The sequence below is a fragment of the Hyperoodon ampullatus genome, assembly GCF_949752795.1.
Source record: "Hyperoodon ampullatus genome assembly, chromosome: 3".
Taxonomy (NCBI): Eukaryota; Metazoa; Chordata; class Mammalia; order Artiodactyla; family Ziphiidae; genus Hyperoodon; species Hyperoodon ampullatus.
This window is the reverse complement of record NC_136916.1, coordinates 103,012,730-103,031,496: the sequence shown is the minus strand read 5'-3', so window position 1 is coordinate 103,031,496 and position 18,767 is coordinate 103,012,730. Positions and strand designations below refer to the sequence as shown.

General features: G+C 41.4%; 1 protein-coding gene across 3 annotated transcripts in view; it reads right to left on the bottom strand.

Moving 5' to 3' along the window:
• RYR3 (ryanodine receptor 3) overlaps positions 1 to 18,767 on the bottom strand; it is a gene marked incomplete at both ends in the record, with an annotated part of 580,399 nt that overhangs the window by 305,233 nt on the left and 256,399 nt on the right. For all 3 annotated transcript variants that reach the window (XM_079701083.1, XM_079701082.1, XM_079701084.1), the window contains 2 exons: positions 1,048 to 1,126; positions 3,432 to 3,506. In XM_079701083.1, coding sequence (XP_079557209.1) covers positions 1,048 to 1,126; positions 3,432 to 3,506 — 154 coding nt within the window. The remainder of the gene's footprint in view (positions 1 to 1,047; positions 1,127 to 3,431; positions 3,507 to 18,767) is intronic.

Genomic DNA, 18,767 nt, shown 5'->3' with positions numbered 1-18,767 from the left:
CTGAACTAAAAAAAAAACCAGCCAGTGTTCCCCAAACTATATGATGGTATATGATATATAGCACTGGCAGTGGCGGGCAATTAAACAACATTGAATCATATAGTGAGAAATTTCTTTTATTACTTTTAAGCCTTCTGATTCTATCAGAACGTTTTCACTTTGGAGCTTGTATATCATGAACACTTTTCTAATATTTGCCAACACCTCTTCAATTATTTAGTGACATGATTTTCTTTTCTCTATATTTATTTTTAAGGCAAGCAATACCAGTTTTCTACTTATACCAATGATTTTAGTTTAGTCTTATTATAAAATTATAAGTACAAAAGTAAGTAAACGTAAAGAAAAATATAAATTAAATAATAATAAAAGTGATGTACAGGAATAGCAAACACCGCGATGGTGGATGTCATTGACTAACATTTGGGAAACACTGCTTTAAAAATAGCTGGTTCACTGCAGAATAAAATGGGACTACTCTTTTTAAAGATTTTTTTTTAATGTGGACCATTTTAAAAGTCTTTATCGAATTTGTTACCATATTGCTTCTGTTTTATGTTTTGGTTTTTTGGCCGCGAGGCATATGGGATCTTAGCTCCCCAACCAGGGATCGAACTGTACCCCCTGCACTGGAAGTCGAGGTCTTAACAACTGGACTGCCAGGGAAGTCCCAGAACTACTTTTCTGATCTCAACATTATACTTCATTATGTAAACCCTTATTATGCTATCTTTGCTTTTTACCGATTATTCATTACTATTGGTTTCTTTCAGGAATAACTTCTCTACTTACTTTTGGTTCCTAACCCTAAAAATTGTTTTTCTTTGAGACTCTGGCAGACTGTGGTTAAAACGTTATGTTTGCCCTCATTCTTAGTTTCTATGTTTTCATTACACATTCTTTTTTAAAATTCTCCAAAGTTTTATCAGACCAGGTTGATATTGACCAGTTTGGTTTGGAATCCCAAATGAGTAGCATTCAGTACCCTTCTCAAAAGCCCTTAGCCCAAGACCCCACTGAGCAGCAGACCTAGGCATGTTGACTTACCTCTGGCATGTTCCCGTAGACCTACATCAAAGGCAAGTTTATCTGTCTGGGATCTTGATGTAGTCAAACATGTTAGATACTGTGGAACAAGAGCAGAAGCTAGTGAAGTCATACTCTTCAGTCAAATCTTGGCATCTCACCACTAGTTGGCTTCCAGTTGTCAATTTCAACATTGAGCTACTATGAAAGGGGCTTGTTTATCTTGTTCATTGCTACAGTGCTTCTGGGATATATTTTTGTAAAATATTTAAAACCTCAAAGATGTCTTATCTGATGACCCAGTGATTTAACTCATAGGACTATGAGGAATAAGTTTGAAACAGAAAAAGTTTGAAATATTAAATATGCTTTTGTTCAAAGATACTCTGAGAAACTTTTAAACTGGGAACAATACAAACAGAACATAAATGGGCAACAATAATGGAAAGGTTGATAAACTTTGGTACTTTATTTTATGGAATATTATGTTACTATGAAGGATATTTTTCAAGAGTGTGTAACAATATGGAATATACACAAAATAGTGTACTTCTATAGTTGCCACGTATGCAAAACTTAAATGCCTAGCACCCAGGCTAAAGGGAATTACACCAAATTGATAACAAGTTGTCTTTGGACAGTGGGACTGACCACAATGGTGCCCCCATTTCTATATATTTTCTGTTTTTCAGTTTTTCTATGAGCTTTAGAACTTCTCAAATAATGCCTATGGTTTTTTTGTCTGATGATAAAAATACATGTGCATGTAAAAGTTAAAAATTATTTTAAAAAATAACTTAATAAAGGAAAAAAGTACACAGCCTGTTCCCTGCCTCCTTTTATTGACAGCACAGTGGGTGGTCTTAGAATTAGACTGGGAGGCGGATATGCACTTGGCACAAACTTGCTGAGTTATACTTCTAGTTCACTGCAACAGGAAAATGGAGAATCATTGTATTATACAGTTATCTTCATAGGCTGCATGCTTAATGCTGCTCCTAAAAGGAACTGGCCAGGATAGAGCTCATGTTAACCGTGAGTGGGATTTCTTGGGAGTGAGGGGCAACCAACCTAAGGATGAATAATGTAAACCTTCCTCTCTCTAGCACAATGCTAGCCTGAGTTTTCAAAGCCAGAAGTGTGCTTTTTGAGCTTTTGTTTATTCTATTTAGGTAGAAAAAGAGAGGTATTAGGGTTTTATTTACCCTATGGATAAGCACCAGATTCTTAAAGATAAATGATCACCTCTCAATTCTAGAGAGTGCCAGGGTGCAAAAGTTTCCCCACTCTCTGTCCCCATCTCCTGCTCAGATAACCTTCGATTTGGTCACTTTTGTTCTTTGTCCTTTGCCACGAGGGATTATCACGGACGAATGTTCAGGCTGAAAAGGTCAACTTCTTACCAGTGCTCAGGAAAAAAAAAAAAAAATGCTGCAATAAATAAATTATTTAAGAGGCAGCTGCTGCTCTCGCTGCCAATTTGATAGTTCAAGCTTTGAGACAAACTTTGCAGCTGCTGCAGGTGGAAAATGTGTGAAAATAAAGTCTTGAATTAATGTCACAGTTTTCCACTAGGGCTAGAGAAAGAAATCTTCCTTACACTGATAGCAAGGAAGAATGATACATGTAGGAAATGGGGGTAAAGGTTATTAGAGTTGGTACATATTATACTTGATTGAGATCATGATATTCCTCTTAACACTCCCTGCAAAAGAACTGCAGTGTCTGTGTTTAACCAATTATATTTATTTAAAACTTGAAAAAATTTTCAAGTTATAGTGAGTAATCGCCATTTCGGTTCATTCTGGTTCTAGATCCCTGAATAGATCAAAGCCTGACCTGCTTCCCGTGACTGCTTTGCTCCTTGGCTGCCTCCCACCTCTGGATTAACATAATACCTTCAAATTCTTCCAGGACTGAAGGCACCAGATACCATCCTATTTCCTTTAGCTTGTAAAAGAGGAGAAATTTCACAAAAAATCCATTTGATTGCTTTTTCTCCTACGCTGGTTATGCTCGTATACGTCATATGTGCAAGTCATCAGTTATTCCATGGTCTATTTGATCATCCATTCAACAGATATTTACTGAGCATCTAGTATATCCAGGCACTGCACTCGGTCGAGTTAGGTTTAGTTAAATAAATTTAAAACAAGACACAGTCCTTCTCTGGAGTGGGGAGGAAGGTGGTCAGACATTAAACAAACACAAATATATAAGTGCTAAGTGAGGTAAGTTCCAGGAAGGAAACGCTAAGACAGTAATGTGCTATAGTTATTTCCATTTCAAATGATTCCCGCTGATTACTTAACCTGATCTAGACACTTGCTGGTTTCCTGCCCTTTCTCCCCTCCTCATCTTTCCCCTCCTCCTTGAATGGTAAAAGCGGATCCAGAGATGCTTACCATTCCGCTGAAGGAGTGCCGCAGGAGAATCGCGTGGCCATACAGCAGGGTCCTGTGGCCACCCCCTTGTGCAGCCTGTGGGGAAGGAGGGCAAGAAATGTCAGCACCGGCCAGGCACGGCCTCTCTGATGGCAAAGCAGCACAAGAATTCTTGGAAGACAGACTACAAAGAAAAGACCCATCGAGAAGCTCCCAAGGAATTCATTCTAGAAGCGAGTGGCCAGCCTACAGGCGTGGGGGAGACTGGTGACCACAGCCATGCAACATCCCTGGGAGAGCGTGGGTGGGGCCTCTTCTTGAAAACAGCCCCTGCCCGGGATCAGCGGAAACCCAGAGCCGTTCTACCAGAGAAGCACGTAAATTAGATAGGTACTGCTTACCTTCCTTTGAAACTTCTCAGAAGCGTTCAGAGTGAGAGAGAGAAACAAATGTGATGTAACTACAGCCTAGGGACAAAAAGGCAGCTTGGGGGCAGGCATATGGTAACAGTCTGTGCCTTGTGGTCTTTTCTCTTCAAGGCACTTTTGCCTCCTGCCCACTCACTTAAATGGGTCCTATTTACCCACGTTGCACCAACGAGAGATGGCTCTGAAATCCAGGGCTTTAAAAGGGCAACCAGTGATGCGAGAATAGATCCTGTAGTTAAGGGTCCATCTAGGTGCCCTTTCTGTGCCCCAGCAGGCAGCTCCACTCTGGCAGTCCAAGCAGCGGGAGAGGCCCAAGAGGAAGAGACAGCCCAGCATAAAGCCACCGGTGTCTGCTTCTTACTTTTCCCCTTATCTGATTGGCACCCCATGATCTGAACTGAATAGCACATGAGAGGAGACAAGGCTATTATGTATCCAGTTATAGGTGAAAAGGTAACATGGAAAACTGAAATCTACAGAAAATTCTAGAATGTTTTGGCATCAACATTTCCAACCTTTTACCCAAATCTTCCCTGTCATGTTAACCTGCCCTCAGAGACAAGTCACATTTTTTTTGATCACACACCCCTTTTAGGAAGAAATATTTGCGCATAGACCACCATCCCCAAATATGGACAAAAAGAGAGTTCAAAGCGTGAGATTAAAATGAATCATGAACAGAAATTCTGACATTTTCCTTCCATATGCCAAGGGCACCTCTTATGCATCATGTATTAGAGCTACATAGCAGCAAGCCCAAGGGCTGGTTCGAGGGTCTGGTCCTCTCCTGTGTCGACCCCTTATCAGGGCCACGGGTGATGAAGGGGAAGCTGGTGGTGGAGAGAAGGCAGAGGTCTAGATGGTAAGGCCTGAAGTAATTCTATTTCAACTCTATTTGGATTAACAGAATCACCCTGTCAAAGAGATGATTTTTCATGTCATACAAGGAGCCTAAAGAAAAGGAAAAAGATAAATGTGGCATCATGTTTAAAAAAAAAAAAGCTGGTAACTATATATAAATGTGGCTGTGCTTTTTTTCCCACAGCTATAGAGATATTTAAATGCTCTCTAGACCTTAATACTACGGAAGGATTAAATGTTCTTCACAATATTTCTGAATTTCTTGAAACCATCTGAACTAACTTTAGTTGCTGTATTTACGAATGTGTCAACAGCTTACATTAAAATCAGTCACACTAAAGAATTTTCATTATCTTGTCAGGCTCACTGACAGTTGTAATATTGCAAGTTAATTAACAGCTCACGATGGCTTATGTTGTGGGTTTATGCTCCCAGACTAGTCCTGTGCCTCAAACTGAACTACTCACTAAACCATACTTCCCATTGTTAACCATGGGTCACACCTTCCTCCAATTCTTCTTTGTTCCTGTCAACTCTGTGAGTAATCGTAGGTAAAGAGTCAGGAGTTGCTGACCTCCAAAGTGGCACTAAGGGGCCTGTGCTACCCTTCTCTGGCAATGCTGGAAACATCTCCTGGCTCTCATGTCCTCAATTATGATGCCAACGGAAAAGCAGAGTGACTTAACTACCCCACTGGGATTGAAGGGAACGACCCATGCCAACTCTTCCCTCCGCTAAGATCTCAGATGCTTGTGCACATCAGCTTGTTAATACACTGGCTGCTGGACCCCACTCCACAGTGTCTGCTTTACTAGGCTCGGGGTGGAACCTGAGAACGTGCATTTCTAATAAGTATCAGGGAAAATGACATTGATTATGCTGCTGGTCCAGAAACCACATTTTGAGGACCACTGCTTTAAGGAATGATCAAGCTTCCATGCCAGAAAGGTAAAGGAACTTTTTCTGCAGAAGCTTTGATAATCGTCATCCTGGTGAGAGCTATCATTGGCACACACCATGCCTCAGGTGCTTTACATCCATCATAGTTCATCCTCCTGACTTTTCAAGGTAGGAATCATTTCATCCACTGGGAATGTGAGGAATTTGAAACTCAGAGAGGAAAGGATCTTGCCACAAGTCACACAGCTGGATGTGGTGGTGATGATGGTGGGAACTGAACTCAGAGTTAATTCCAAAACCTGACTCATTTCACTGTACTCTTTAACAATATATTCATTTGCCTACTGTGTACAAAACCAGGGTACACAGCAACAGGAAGAAGAGGATAGAAAGATACTTCCTCAGCTCCTTAATGAAGGTGAATTGATACAGTTGGAATTAAATGAGCTCTAACCACATGGCAGGCACATAACTACACTAAGTGCTGTATGAGAATCATCTCATTCTATCTCTTAATTAGTGCTGCGAAGTAACCATGGAATTACCTCCATTTTATGGAAGCACCAACTGAGGCTGCAAGAAGTAAAGTAAGTTGCTCAAAGTCATACAGGTTCCAAGGGCAAAGCTGGGATTTAACAAAGACGAGGGATTTAACCATATCCTCTATTGTCTCCCTCTCTGTATTCTGGCAGAAGACAAGGCTTGTGTATAAAAAACCATATTACAAATAGAAATGACATCGCTGTTCAAAGAGGTGAAGACAAACAGCATTGGAATAGACCAGGAGGGTAACGAGGGTGTTAAGGAATTGCTTTATCAAAAAGGTAGACAGGGGGCTTCCTTGGTGGCGCAGTGGTTGAGAATCTGCCTGCCGATGCAGGGGACGCGGGTTCGAGCCCTGGGCCGGGAAGATCCCACATGCCGCAGAGCAACTGGGCCCGTGAGCCACAACTACTGAGCCTGCGCATCTGGAGCCCGTGCTCCGCAACGGGAGAGGCCACAACAGTGAGAGGTCCGCGCACCGCAATGAAGAGTGGCCCCCGCTCACTGCAACTAGAGAAAGCCCTGGCACAGAAACGAAGACCCAACACAGCCAAAAATAAATAAATAAATAAATTTATAAAAAAAAAGAAAAAGGTAGACAGTAACATTCTAGTAAGACTGTTGATGTGTAATGATAATTAAAAAAAAAAAAAAGAGGAACCCATATAGGCAAAGTGCTGGAGGTGGGAGTATGAAGTACACATGGGGACTGGTGGACGATTCACTGGTTAGCATTGGGTTTGAAGAAAGGGAACAGCTGGAAATGAGTTAGGATGCAGGTACAGGCCTGTCAGATTATGGAGGGCCACACCTGACCGTTCCACAGCTAATGGGACACTGGTAGAGGTTTTTTTTTTTTTTAAATCATGTAAATATTTTGTTTTCTTTTTCTTTCTTTTTTTTTTTTTACATCTTTATTGGAGTATAATTGCTTTACAATGGTGTGTTAGTTTCTGCTGTATAACAAAGTGAATCAGCTATACATATACATGTATCCCCACATCCCCTCCCTCTTGCGTCTCCCTCCCTCCCACTCTCCCTATCCCACCCCTCTAGGTGGTCACAAAGCACCGAGCTGATCTCCCTGTGCTATGTGGAGAATGTCACAATCAAAACTGTCCCTTAGGAAGGTAACCCTGACTACAAAATGGCAAAAGAACTGAAGGCATCAAACCCTAAGGACAGAAAAGATCATTCTGTCATTCCGTTTCCAGGACAACCTAAGGAGAGGATGTGGACCAGAAATCTTGGAGTCATCCTTTACTCCGTCCTCCCTCTCACACTCCACAGTCCATCCAAAGCACCTCCGGTGCCACCTTCAAAATGTATTCTCTATCCAACTACTCACTGTCCCACTGCTACCAGTCTGGTCCAACCTATTGCCCTGTCTCACCCTGACTATAACACCTCCTAACTGTGCTCCCTGCTGCACCCGCTCCGTTTATAGTCTGAGCTAACACAGCAGTCAGAGCCATCTGTTTAAGACTGTCAATCACCTCACGTTAATTTTCTTGCTCAAAACTCTCCCAATGGCTTCCTTTCACACTTAGAAATGTGACATCCTCACCATGGCTTCTAAGGTCCTGCATCAGGAATTGGCAAATTTTCCCTATAAAAGACCAGATAGTAAATAATTGGTGCTTTGCAGGACACATATGTCATGTAGTCTTCTTTTTTAAACAACTTTTTCAAAAATGAAAAGCCATTTTTACCTAGAGGGCTGTACATAAACAAGCATAGGCTGGAATTGGCCTGCTGTTGCGATCCCTGCCTTACTCGATCTGGTTCCCTCCACCTATCTGACCGCATCACCTGCCAGCAGGAGGGTCTCCACCACTCCCTCTGCTCCAGCCCCATGGCCCTGCCTCTATTCTTCAGACAAGCAAGCTCCTACTGCAGGGCCTTTGCACATATGCTTCCCTCTGCCTGGAATGCTCTTCCTTCAATATTCTCATGGCTCATTTCCATCCTTATTCATCTCTGTGTTCAGATATCTTATTAGAGAAGTCTTCTCTGATCATTTCTTCTAAAAGAACAATCCCCCTTACTTGATCACATTTTTTCTGCTTTATTATTTCTCATGGCGTTTATTAGCTGATAGATTGTTTTTAACATGTATCTCCCCTCCCTCCCTCCCCCTAGGACATAAGCTCCATGAGTCTTTGGTGTGTTCTCTGCCATATCAACATTACTTTTATCAGTGCCTGGCAAACAGGAGGCACTCATTTTCATATTTCATCTTCATATTTCCTGAACAAATGAATAATAATTGGATGAGATAGTCCTTTTGTCTGCCTTATACAAATGGAAAAAGAGAAGCTTTCCTATGGTCAGCTTGTAAGCAGCGAGCTTGGATTTCAACTTGGGTCTAACGACAAATTCTACCAACTCTTTTCACTATTTGATGCTAATTCTAGATAACATTCCAGGAGATGATATGCTATATAGAAGACTTCACGGGTCTGTTCCCAAGTGGGATCCAGACCTCAAGACTGTGAGACTTCATTGGGATGGCAGTCCTGCCCCTGCTGGGAGTGACCTTGGCTATCATCACTGGCAGAATGAGAATATATGGTATCACCTCGTGGGATGGGAGTGCAGCAGGCGGTGAAGCCAGCAAAAGCACCCTGATGCCATGTCCTGAGGAAAAATGTTCCACTAGATCATTAATTCAATCATCTCATCTGTAATTTCAAAAGTGATTCTGTCACTGACATTTCTTTAGGAGGTTTCCAGAGGACACTGTCACCCAGTAAGATAATCCCGATATGGCAACAAAGGAGAGGGGAACTCTGCTTCTCTCCAGCCATACATAAATGTTTCAAGACTGTCAGATCTCTAAGCCACCTTCTTTTATAATCTGGAACCCCAGATTCCACTTTGGGGGTCCCAGGATCTGGAAGGACTCCTTGTGGATCTAACATAAGCTGCGAAAGCTTGCTGGGGCTACCTTCCTGGAGGGCTTGCAGGACACGACATCACTTCCTGGGTGTGGCTGTGTGTACTTTCATTTTCTTTTCCTCCCCCACTCCCCTCCCTTTCACTCTTTCAGGCTATCAAAGAAAGAAAGGAGCCTTGCTAGAAGGTCACAGAGCAATGGTTCCTCCAGCACACTGGAGACCCTTTACATCGCCCAGGAGGTTTCCTTTGACACAAGCGACAACTAAATAACAATGATGCCATACAAGTAAAAAAAAACAGTAACACCTAAGAGCAGAAGCAAAAGCAAGTAACCTAGTATTTTCAGTTAGAAAACATAACGAAAGCTTCTATTCGTAATTGCTACAAGATATTAAAAATTTTAGGAATTTACCTAAATGTTGAGCTAAATCTTCAAAATGAAACCACAAACTTTTGCTCTATAAAACAAAATTTGATTTGGTGAAATGGAAATGTGTACTTTGTTACAGGATGAAAATACTAGTATTTGTTAATGCTTATTCTCCTAAATTTAACTTACAGATTTAATGTACTTTTAATGAAAATTCCAGTAGGGTATTTAGGAATTCAACAAAATCACTATAATCTGCAAACATAAACATTAAGAAATTTACTCTGAAAAGGAACCAAGTTTTAGAAAATGTTACAAAGCAAAATTCATTCATTCATTCTGGTAATGGTTCAAAAGAAGAATGTAGCATAATACAGACAGTCCATAAACAAATCTGAAATGCAGCATATGATAAAGCAGATTTTTAGTACAATGCAGGGAAGGCAGGATTATTAAGCAAATGTCTCTTTGTTTGATACGTGGAGAGCAAAATAGAAAAGTATTCAGTAAGATCCACAGGAAATATAAAAGATAGATTATGGATGGTTAACAGAGTTAAATAATTTATTTTAAAATTAAACTCTAAGACAACTATCATGTAATAAATAGTTCACATTCTTTCACAGAGCTAATACTTATCTATGCTCTGAAGCAACAGATAAATTCAAAGGAAATAAAAAGACAGGATTTTACCAAGATTACTAAACTTCAGAACAATGGAAACGTCAACATTTAATAGACTACAGAAATTCTTTGTATCACGTTGACAAAAGGATGAACATCTCATTGAAATGTAAGAAAAAATCATCAAATAAAGAAATGGGCAAAGGATATGAATAAATGATTCATATCAGGAATAAAATTAAAACATATGGCAGAGATTTTATCTCTTCTAGTAATGAAAGGAATGACAAAGCAACTTTGATGTATCATTTTTCATCAATTAAATTTTCAAAAATGGGGAAAAAGCCTTAATGCCATCAGAGTTGCAATTTAGCGGGTGCTACCCTCTAAGGTGGCGCTGAATACAACTCTTTTGAAAAGCAAGATGGTAGTATATAAAAAGAGCCATAAAGAAGTCAATAACCTTTGCTGTAGTAATCCTACTTCTGGGAGTAATTCAAAAAAAGCAAAACGGTTTGCACACTGTTGTGAAAAGAGCATCATAATGGGGCAAACAAAAAACCTGGAAAGGACTTGACTATCCAAAAGAAAAATATTGTCTAGTAAAACATGGGGCTTCTTCAGGATGTTCTATCCTGCAACCATTAAAGGAGATAATTTACAGAGGCTACTGGAAACACAGAAAATGGTTATGATAGACCATTGTGAAAAAGGCAGAATGCAAAATGCCTTCTACTATTTTATATATATATATATATATATATATATATATATATATATATATATATATATATATATGCAAGAATGATAAGGAAACCTATAAGAATGAAATAGCCATTTGGGTGGTTGCAGAACCACTGGACTTTCCCTTTCCAAATTTTTCTTTAGCATTACTACCACGTGATCATTTCAGTAAAACGTCCGTGTGCATGGGACGCAACACCGTGCTGCATGTGTTTAAAACAATGGAGGGCTACAAAACTGTTCTGTCTCTTCGTTAAAACTTCAGTTGCTCGAGGTGATTTATTTGCCAGAATCCTCCGTAAATGACTTCACCTGTCTGAAAGGTGGCTGGCAAGGCATACCTAGCATGCTTTAGGTTAGGCACTGACTCCAGAGTCTAGCCCTACCCTGGTGTTGGATAGAAAGCCCAGAGAGGCAGCCTTTATCCAAGACACTTCTGTCCTCCCCTGAGTTCCCTCAGGCCTATCCCAGACTCCATAGGGAAAATCTCTTGCCCAGGGAGTCACTCTCACTTGGATCTCAAACATCCTGGCTCTTCTGACAGCCCTTAGTGGATCCTTCATCTTGGATCCCACCCTTGTCCCTAGAGACATGGTTTCTACACTACTCCATGCTTCCCAAGGCTGCCCCCACCAGCCATCAGATTCCAGGTCTACCTTCCCCAACTGCTACAAGCCATTACATCCTTCTGGCCAAATTCCCAAGACCCCACTCAAGCACCCCACTGTTCTAGGAGAGGTTGACAGATAGAACTGCATAATCAGTGGGACAGATGGGACTCCCCAGCTCAAATGGCACTGAAGGAACTGTTGGGGCACTTTCCAAACAGGTCTTGGATTGGATTCCTGGGAACAGAGACAATTTTCCCTCTTTAATGACAGTTAAAGTAGTATACTGGAATTTACAAAGTCCAGGGGTGGGAAGGCACATGTACAGATTAGTATGACTAGTGATTTGGAGTCAGAGTCAGGGAATATGACAATAGCAATTCCATAAGCACTTTCTAGCCATCCTAACTCCTTCACTATGTGTGAAATCCTGAAAACCCCAATACAGGAAACTAAACTCTTTTCTTCACCACCTTTCCTGGATCAGATACCCTACTCTTCAGCTAGGTAATTGCCAAGTCCAGCTTTTGGTTCCCCACTTTGGGATATAAAGACACTGTAAGAAGTCTAAGGTATCATTCTTACAATTTGACACCTTGATTTTTCACTTATAAAAGGATGATTAATATGGATATAAAACTCTTAGTCAAAGATTTCTGAGCCATGGGCTATACAGAAAGCAACAGTGTCAGGATGGAGTCCCCTAATGAGGTTTCCCCTATAAGAAATACTTCAAGTGAGTCTGGGCCAACTTGACCACAACAGTGCAGGCCCTTAAGGTAAACACACACGAAAGGAGGCCACATTCTTGGCATCCTTCATGGGCCTCTTGGGATACTGTTAAAAACTGAAATCATGAAATAGAATTTTAATGAAGTTCAGAAAAGAGGAGGAAGTGCAGCGTCTGATAGCCCACTTCCCCATGTTCAGTGATCACGACAGTCTGCCCAGTTGCCCTACTGACAAGACAGACCCACGATTTACAAGCTGCAGGCACAGTACAACCCCAAAGAGAAAAGGCTAAAAAGCTGGTCTGCAGAGGCCCTATGGAAGAACTTGACCTCCCAGCAAGGTCAGCAGGGTGACCCTGACAAGGAGCCCGACCTCTCATGCCCTCAGTACTGCTCGCTCACCATCACTGCATATCCCAGGGCCCAAGAACAGAGTGCTCAAAAAGCTGTGCACAAAGGCAGGTTAGTCTCTTTTCTTTCTTTCACTTCTTAAATAGAGAAAACACAGGCAAAACCCAAACAATCCATCCCCCGACCATCTAGCACTGAATGCCAAATTTACCATTTCCATAGTTTATCATTCATTGAATTCAGCCAACCCAACCTCCCGGAAGCACCTAGAATTCTTCTTCCTGGGTGAGAAGATTTTGGCAATCTCATTTTTGTTCAAGTCATTAATTTCATAGCCACATGGAAGTAGTTCACGACAAAAGGATGAAAGGCCAGAGCCTTATGTGAGAAAATGTAAGCTCTGGGTCATAAGCCTTATCTGTAACAAGAACCTGCACAGCAAGGAGGTATTTTCTTCCAGGAAAGTGCCTACACGGCTTCTCTTTTGCACAGATGTGGCCAAAGGGGTGAGGAAAATCAGAGAGATGGCTCAGATGACTTAGGGATCACAGAGGAGCTGCTGTTATGACCCCGAGTTCATTATTTCCTGTGAGCACTTCAAGTCATGAGAAGGAAGAGCCTGTAGATGGTGCAGATTTGAGCCCCGAATGCACGACTAAAGGCAACTGACGAATCTCCTGCCTTTCAAGTCTTTAAAAATAAAGGTCTCGGCTCTTTGAGAATGGTGGACACATGCAACCATGTTCCCATCCCAACCCACAATGTTTGGGGAACAAATTAAATGACTTTTGGAGGTTCCCACTTGGGTTGGGATTTTACAAATGCTGATTCTGAAACAGGAGGATAAGCATTCTCCACTGAGGGGAAAAATGGTGGCCATTGGGACGCCTCCAAATTGAGCACGGGGTCATTCTAGATGCACCTGTGCTTCTCTTTGCAGGTAGACACCACAGGGAAACCAGACAGCCAGGATGGCAGCTCGAACGTATTTCCTATTATGGTATCTTTTAAAGGAGCAAATTGACAGGAGATATTTGTCAGGGTATTAAAGACATTTAGATTGATGACCTTTGAGAGAGGTAAAGCAATTATTTCCTTCTCTGAATTAATTTTCCCCCTTTCTCCTATAGCTCACTAACAGATTTCTAAGAATCTGACATTGCCAAGTTCATTCTCTAAATAAAAGGACCCTGTCAGCCAGATCTGTTTTCCAGGCACTGCTCTAGTTTTTATTTGAACCATACATCCTCATCATTCATCAGGCCTCTGATGGAATGGTGGACCAGTGGCCACATAGGGTCAAGACTAAGAACTCTGCTCAACCATTTCCTTTCACCCAAGGCATCGTGTAACAAATATTTCCTACAAAGAGTTTAACATCTAAAAGGTCAGATTACCTGGACATGAAAAATCAAATACTGTCTTTATCTACTACGTCTCTAGGAAAAAAAAAACATCACCATTCATCCTGGGAATTAACAAAATAGGTGTAAGTTTTTATCATAAAACCACTATTGAGTCCTACTGTGTGCAAACACCTCTAGTCATGTGGGCTATGAGGAAGAAAATGAACTCAAATATATTTTGTTGTTTGATCCTCCTCTCTCTCCCCTGCACTCTTTAACCAATTATTTTTCTCTCCTGGATGTCCTTTATCAACACAACTTCTGTTTCCTTCATCCCTCTAACCCCCTTGCACTGTTCCCAATTATGATCTTGCTGGATAGAGATAAATTCATCCTGTTTTCTCTACATCCACAAAATAAGCCTAGGGTCAAGTTCACATTTCCAAGCAAAACAAACAAACAAAAGCCTGACCTTTCCTTGAAGTATATGAAGTGGCCTTAGGTGGAGAAGCTGATTCTCAAAGAGTTCTGTGTATGTGTGGGTCTGTGGATGGATAGAACAGGTGCTCTTAATACTTCCTATGTGTCCGTGGACCATACACTGCTCGGAGGGCAGTGGAAATGGTTCTCCTGAACCTCTCATGGGTTGATTATACAGAAGTGCTCCTCAATCCCAGCTGTCCCTCAGAACCATTGGTAGAGCTTTCAAAATGAAAACAAAGCGAGGAAAAAAAAACTACAGCCCCAAAGGCAGGGCCATTTGCCTAAGACTCTTATTTGGTAGGTCTCTGGTGGGTCCCGGTATCCTACGTAATTCTAACGAACAGCCTAGCTTGAGAGCCACCACCCTTCTGGGACTTCCCCAGCCACACTGGACCCTTCATCTAAGTAACTGGTATGATGCTTACAGTCAGCAAGTATTGGGTTGGCCAAAAAGTTCGTTCAGGTTTTGCCGTAAGATGGTACGAAGAACCCGAACGAACTTTTTGGCCAGCCTGATACCTCCCTGTTCTCAGAAGCATTATTCTGGACCAGTGGCTGATTTTCCTTTTAGCATTTCTCCAGAATCCTACCAAAGCAAAGAATAAACGTGGTTGTTCCCCTTGCCCTTGATAGCTCTAGGACTAGTGTTCAACTATAACTCTCTGTCTCTTAGCTCTACTGCCATGTATGTGACAGGTGGAAAGACACAAATTTCTACTGTAAAACCTGTGTGGTGAGGGCTCTAGACAATTCAAACTTGGTAGAAAAAGAGTTCCAGGCCCACCACAATGACCTCTAGATCTCTACACCCATCTTCTTGGTGTCCAAGACCAGCTAGACCCTTCCTGTGCTGTGTCACCTGCAATCTGGCCTTCCCTCTCCCACCAATCTGGACTTCATAAGGCCTGGGAAGAGATGAAGTTGAGGGCAAAAAGCAGGACAGATAAGGGGGGAGGGACTTTTACTTTTCATCTCTCACTACTTGGTCACCCCCTCCCCAATCAGTCATTTCCAGTCTTCTGTTCTCACTCTGGTTGCTGTGTCCCCAGCCATTAAGAATGCCCTTCTGCATTCTCACTTATAACATTCTACTTTCTTCCCTGCATCTGTAAGGTCTCTTAGAGTTGTTTTGAATCATCTAACACTTGGGCAGTGCTATTCACATGGCTGCTTTCAAAAGCCTAGCTTAAATCTAAGTGTTCTTGCTACCAACTAGTTCTTCTGTCAAAGAGAAAAACGTCAGGGTTTTTTTTTTGAAAAAAAGTCTCCTCTGCTGATCTGTGAATAGAAGCCAGGACTTGGATAGAAGAGGCACTATCTGATCTATTTTCTCACCATTGTGCAGGGAGTAAATTCATCACACTGACATTGAGAGGATAACCAACTGGGACTGACAGTAACACCAACTAGAGCTGCAAGAAACCACAGCAAATCTTTGTGGGCAAGGGAAGAAAGGCACATTAAAATGGCCCCTGCTATCTATGAGAGGAGAGGAGAGTGGCTGGCTCAGAAACACCAAGTATGTGCTACAATTTGAAAAAAATTATGCCAAAATAAGCAAAACTAAATCTCAGTTGTGCTGATGTTTGCCTCCTTCAATGGCTGGAGAAAAATCAATCAATCATTTCCCAGTGGGGTTGTGATGTGATGGTTAATATAATACAATGTGATGATTTGGTACAGAAAAGAACACTGTAGGGCCTCCCTGGTGGCGCAGTGGTTGAGAGTCCGCCTGCCGATGCAGGGGATACGGGTTCGTGCCCCGGTCTGGGAGGATCCCATATGCTGCGGAGCGGCTGGGCCCGTGAGCCATGGCTGCTGAGCCTGCGCATCCGGAGCCTGTGCTCCGCAACGGGAGAGGCCACAACAGTGAGAGGCCCGCGTACCACAAAAAAAAAAAAAAAAAAAAAAAAAAAGAACACTGTAAACAATGAATTAGCTGAAAAAGAAATAAAGAAAATGATCTCATTTACAATAACATAAAAAAAATAAAATCCTTAGGAATAAATTTAGCCAAGGAGGTAAAAGATTTCTACACTGAAAAATACAAGACATTGATGAAAGTGAAAAAGACACAAATAAATGGAAAGATATCCTGTGTTCATGGATTAGAAGAATTAATATTGTTAAAATGTCCATACTACCCAAAGCCATCCATAGATTCAATACATTCCCAATCAAGATTCCAATGGCATTTTTCATAGACATAGAAAAAAACAATATTGAAATTTGTATGGAACCAAACTGTATTACAAAGATACAATAATCATACCTTTATGGTACTGGCATAAAAAACAGACACATAGGCCAACGGAACAGAATTAAGAGCCCAGAAGTAAACTCATGCATATACCATCAACTAATACTTGACAAGGGAGCCAAGAATACTCTGGAGAAAAGACAGTCTTCTCAATAACTGGTTCTGGGAAAATTGGATATTCACATGTAAAAGAATGATCTTATACCACTCGAAAATGAACTCAAAATGGATAAAAAAAACTTGAATGTATGACCTGAAACCATAAAACTCCTGGTAGGAAATGTAGAGGAAAAAACTCCTCGACATACATCTTGGCAATGATTTTTTGGATATGACACCCAAAGCAAATGCAACAAAATTAAAAATAAACAAGTGGGACTACATCAAACATAAAAACTTCTGCACAGCAAAGCAAACAATTAACAAAATGGAAATGGAAGAAAATATTTGAAAGTCATAGATCTGATAAGAGGTTAATATCCAAAATACATGAAGAACTCAGACAACTCAATAGCAAAAAACTCCAAATAATTCAATTAAAAAATGGGCAAAGGATTTGAAGTGACATTTTTCCAAAGAAGACATATAAAGGCCAAGTATATGAAAAGATGCTCAACATCAGTACTCATTAGGGAAATGATATATCACCTCGTGCTTGTTAGAATGGTTATTATCAAAAAGACAAGACATAGCAAGTGTTGGCAAGGATGCAGAGAAAAGAGAACCCTCGTGCACAGCTGGTGGGAATGTAAATTAGTGTAGCCACTGTGGAAAACTGCATGGAGGTTCCTCAAAAAATTTAAAGTAGAACTACCATATGATCCAACAATTCCACTACTGGGTATTTATCTGAAGGAAATGAAATGACTATGTCAAAGAGATATCTACACCCTCCATGCTCAGTACAGCATCATTTACAATAGTGAAGATATGGAAGCAACCTAAGTGTCCATCAACAGATGAATGGGTAAAGAAGATGTGGTACAATGGAAGACTATTCAGTCATAAAAAGAAGGAAATCTTGCCAGTTGCAACAACATCGATGGACCTTGAGGGCATTATGCTAAGTGAAGTAAGTCAGACGAATACTGTATAATCTACTTGTATGTGGACTCTAAAAAAACCCAAACTCAGGGGCTTCCCTGGTGGCACAGTGGTTAAGAGTCCACCTGCCGATGCAGGGGACACGGGTTCGTGCCCCGGTCTGGGAAGATCCCACATGCTGCGGAGCGGCTGGGCCCGTGAGCCATGGCCGCTGAGCCTGCGTCCGTAGCCTGTGCTCCGCAACGGGAGAGGCCACAACAGTGAGAGGCCCGCGTACCGCAAAAAAAAACAAAACAGAAAAACAAAACCCCAAACTCATAGAAAATGATATCAGATTTGTGGTTACTAAGGCAAGGAATGGGCAGTAGTGGAATTGGGTGAAGGTGGTTAAAAGGTACAAACTTCACTTATAAGATAAATAAGCCCATAATGTACAACATGATGACCTTAGTAACACTACGGTATGGTATGTTTGAAAGTTGCTGAGAGTAAATTCACAAGGAAAAACAATGTTTTTGTAATTATGTATATGAGGTGATGGATATCACCTAAACTTATCACGGTAATCATTTTACAATATGTGTATGCCAAGTTGTCATGCTGTAGACCAGTGTTGTATACCAATTATATCGCAATTAAACAACAACAAAAAGAATACTGCAATTGATTTCTGCTCTTTATACTTGGAACGATCACTGCTGACTGTGAATCATCCTCAGAAACCTGAAAAAGTAAATATGTTATCTAAAGAGTCTGCAGGGAGAGGGAAAGTCAGAGGAACAGACAGACTGTCTTGAACCAGAGCAGCTAAAAAATTCCTGGTAACTTATCACTGTCTAGTAATTAATATGCATCTATAGCTGTTTACAGTAGCCGAGACTGCATTCTTCAGAGAGCCTGGGACTACCGCAGTCCTACTGTTTCTCCCACTGACATTGACTGAAATCAGCGTAGCTAATAAAGCATGGATTTGTATATCCCTGTTGCCCTACACACCAAAGTGGCTGCCCAGAGGGAACAATGAACTGGGAAACAGCAGTTGCTCATTCTCTTGGCGACCCAGGTCAATCGCCTGGGGTCAGAGAAGTGTGGCTACCGCAGCTCAGACCTCTCCCAGGCCCTTAGCATCACCCGGGGCTGAGGCCTGCCTGGGTGCAACATGG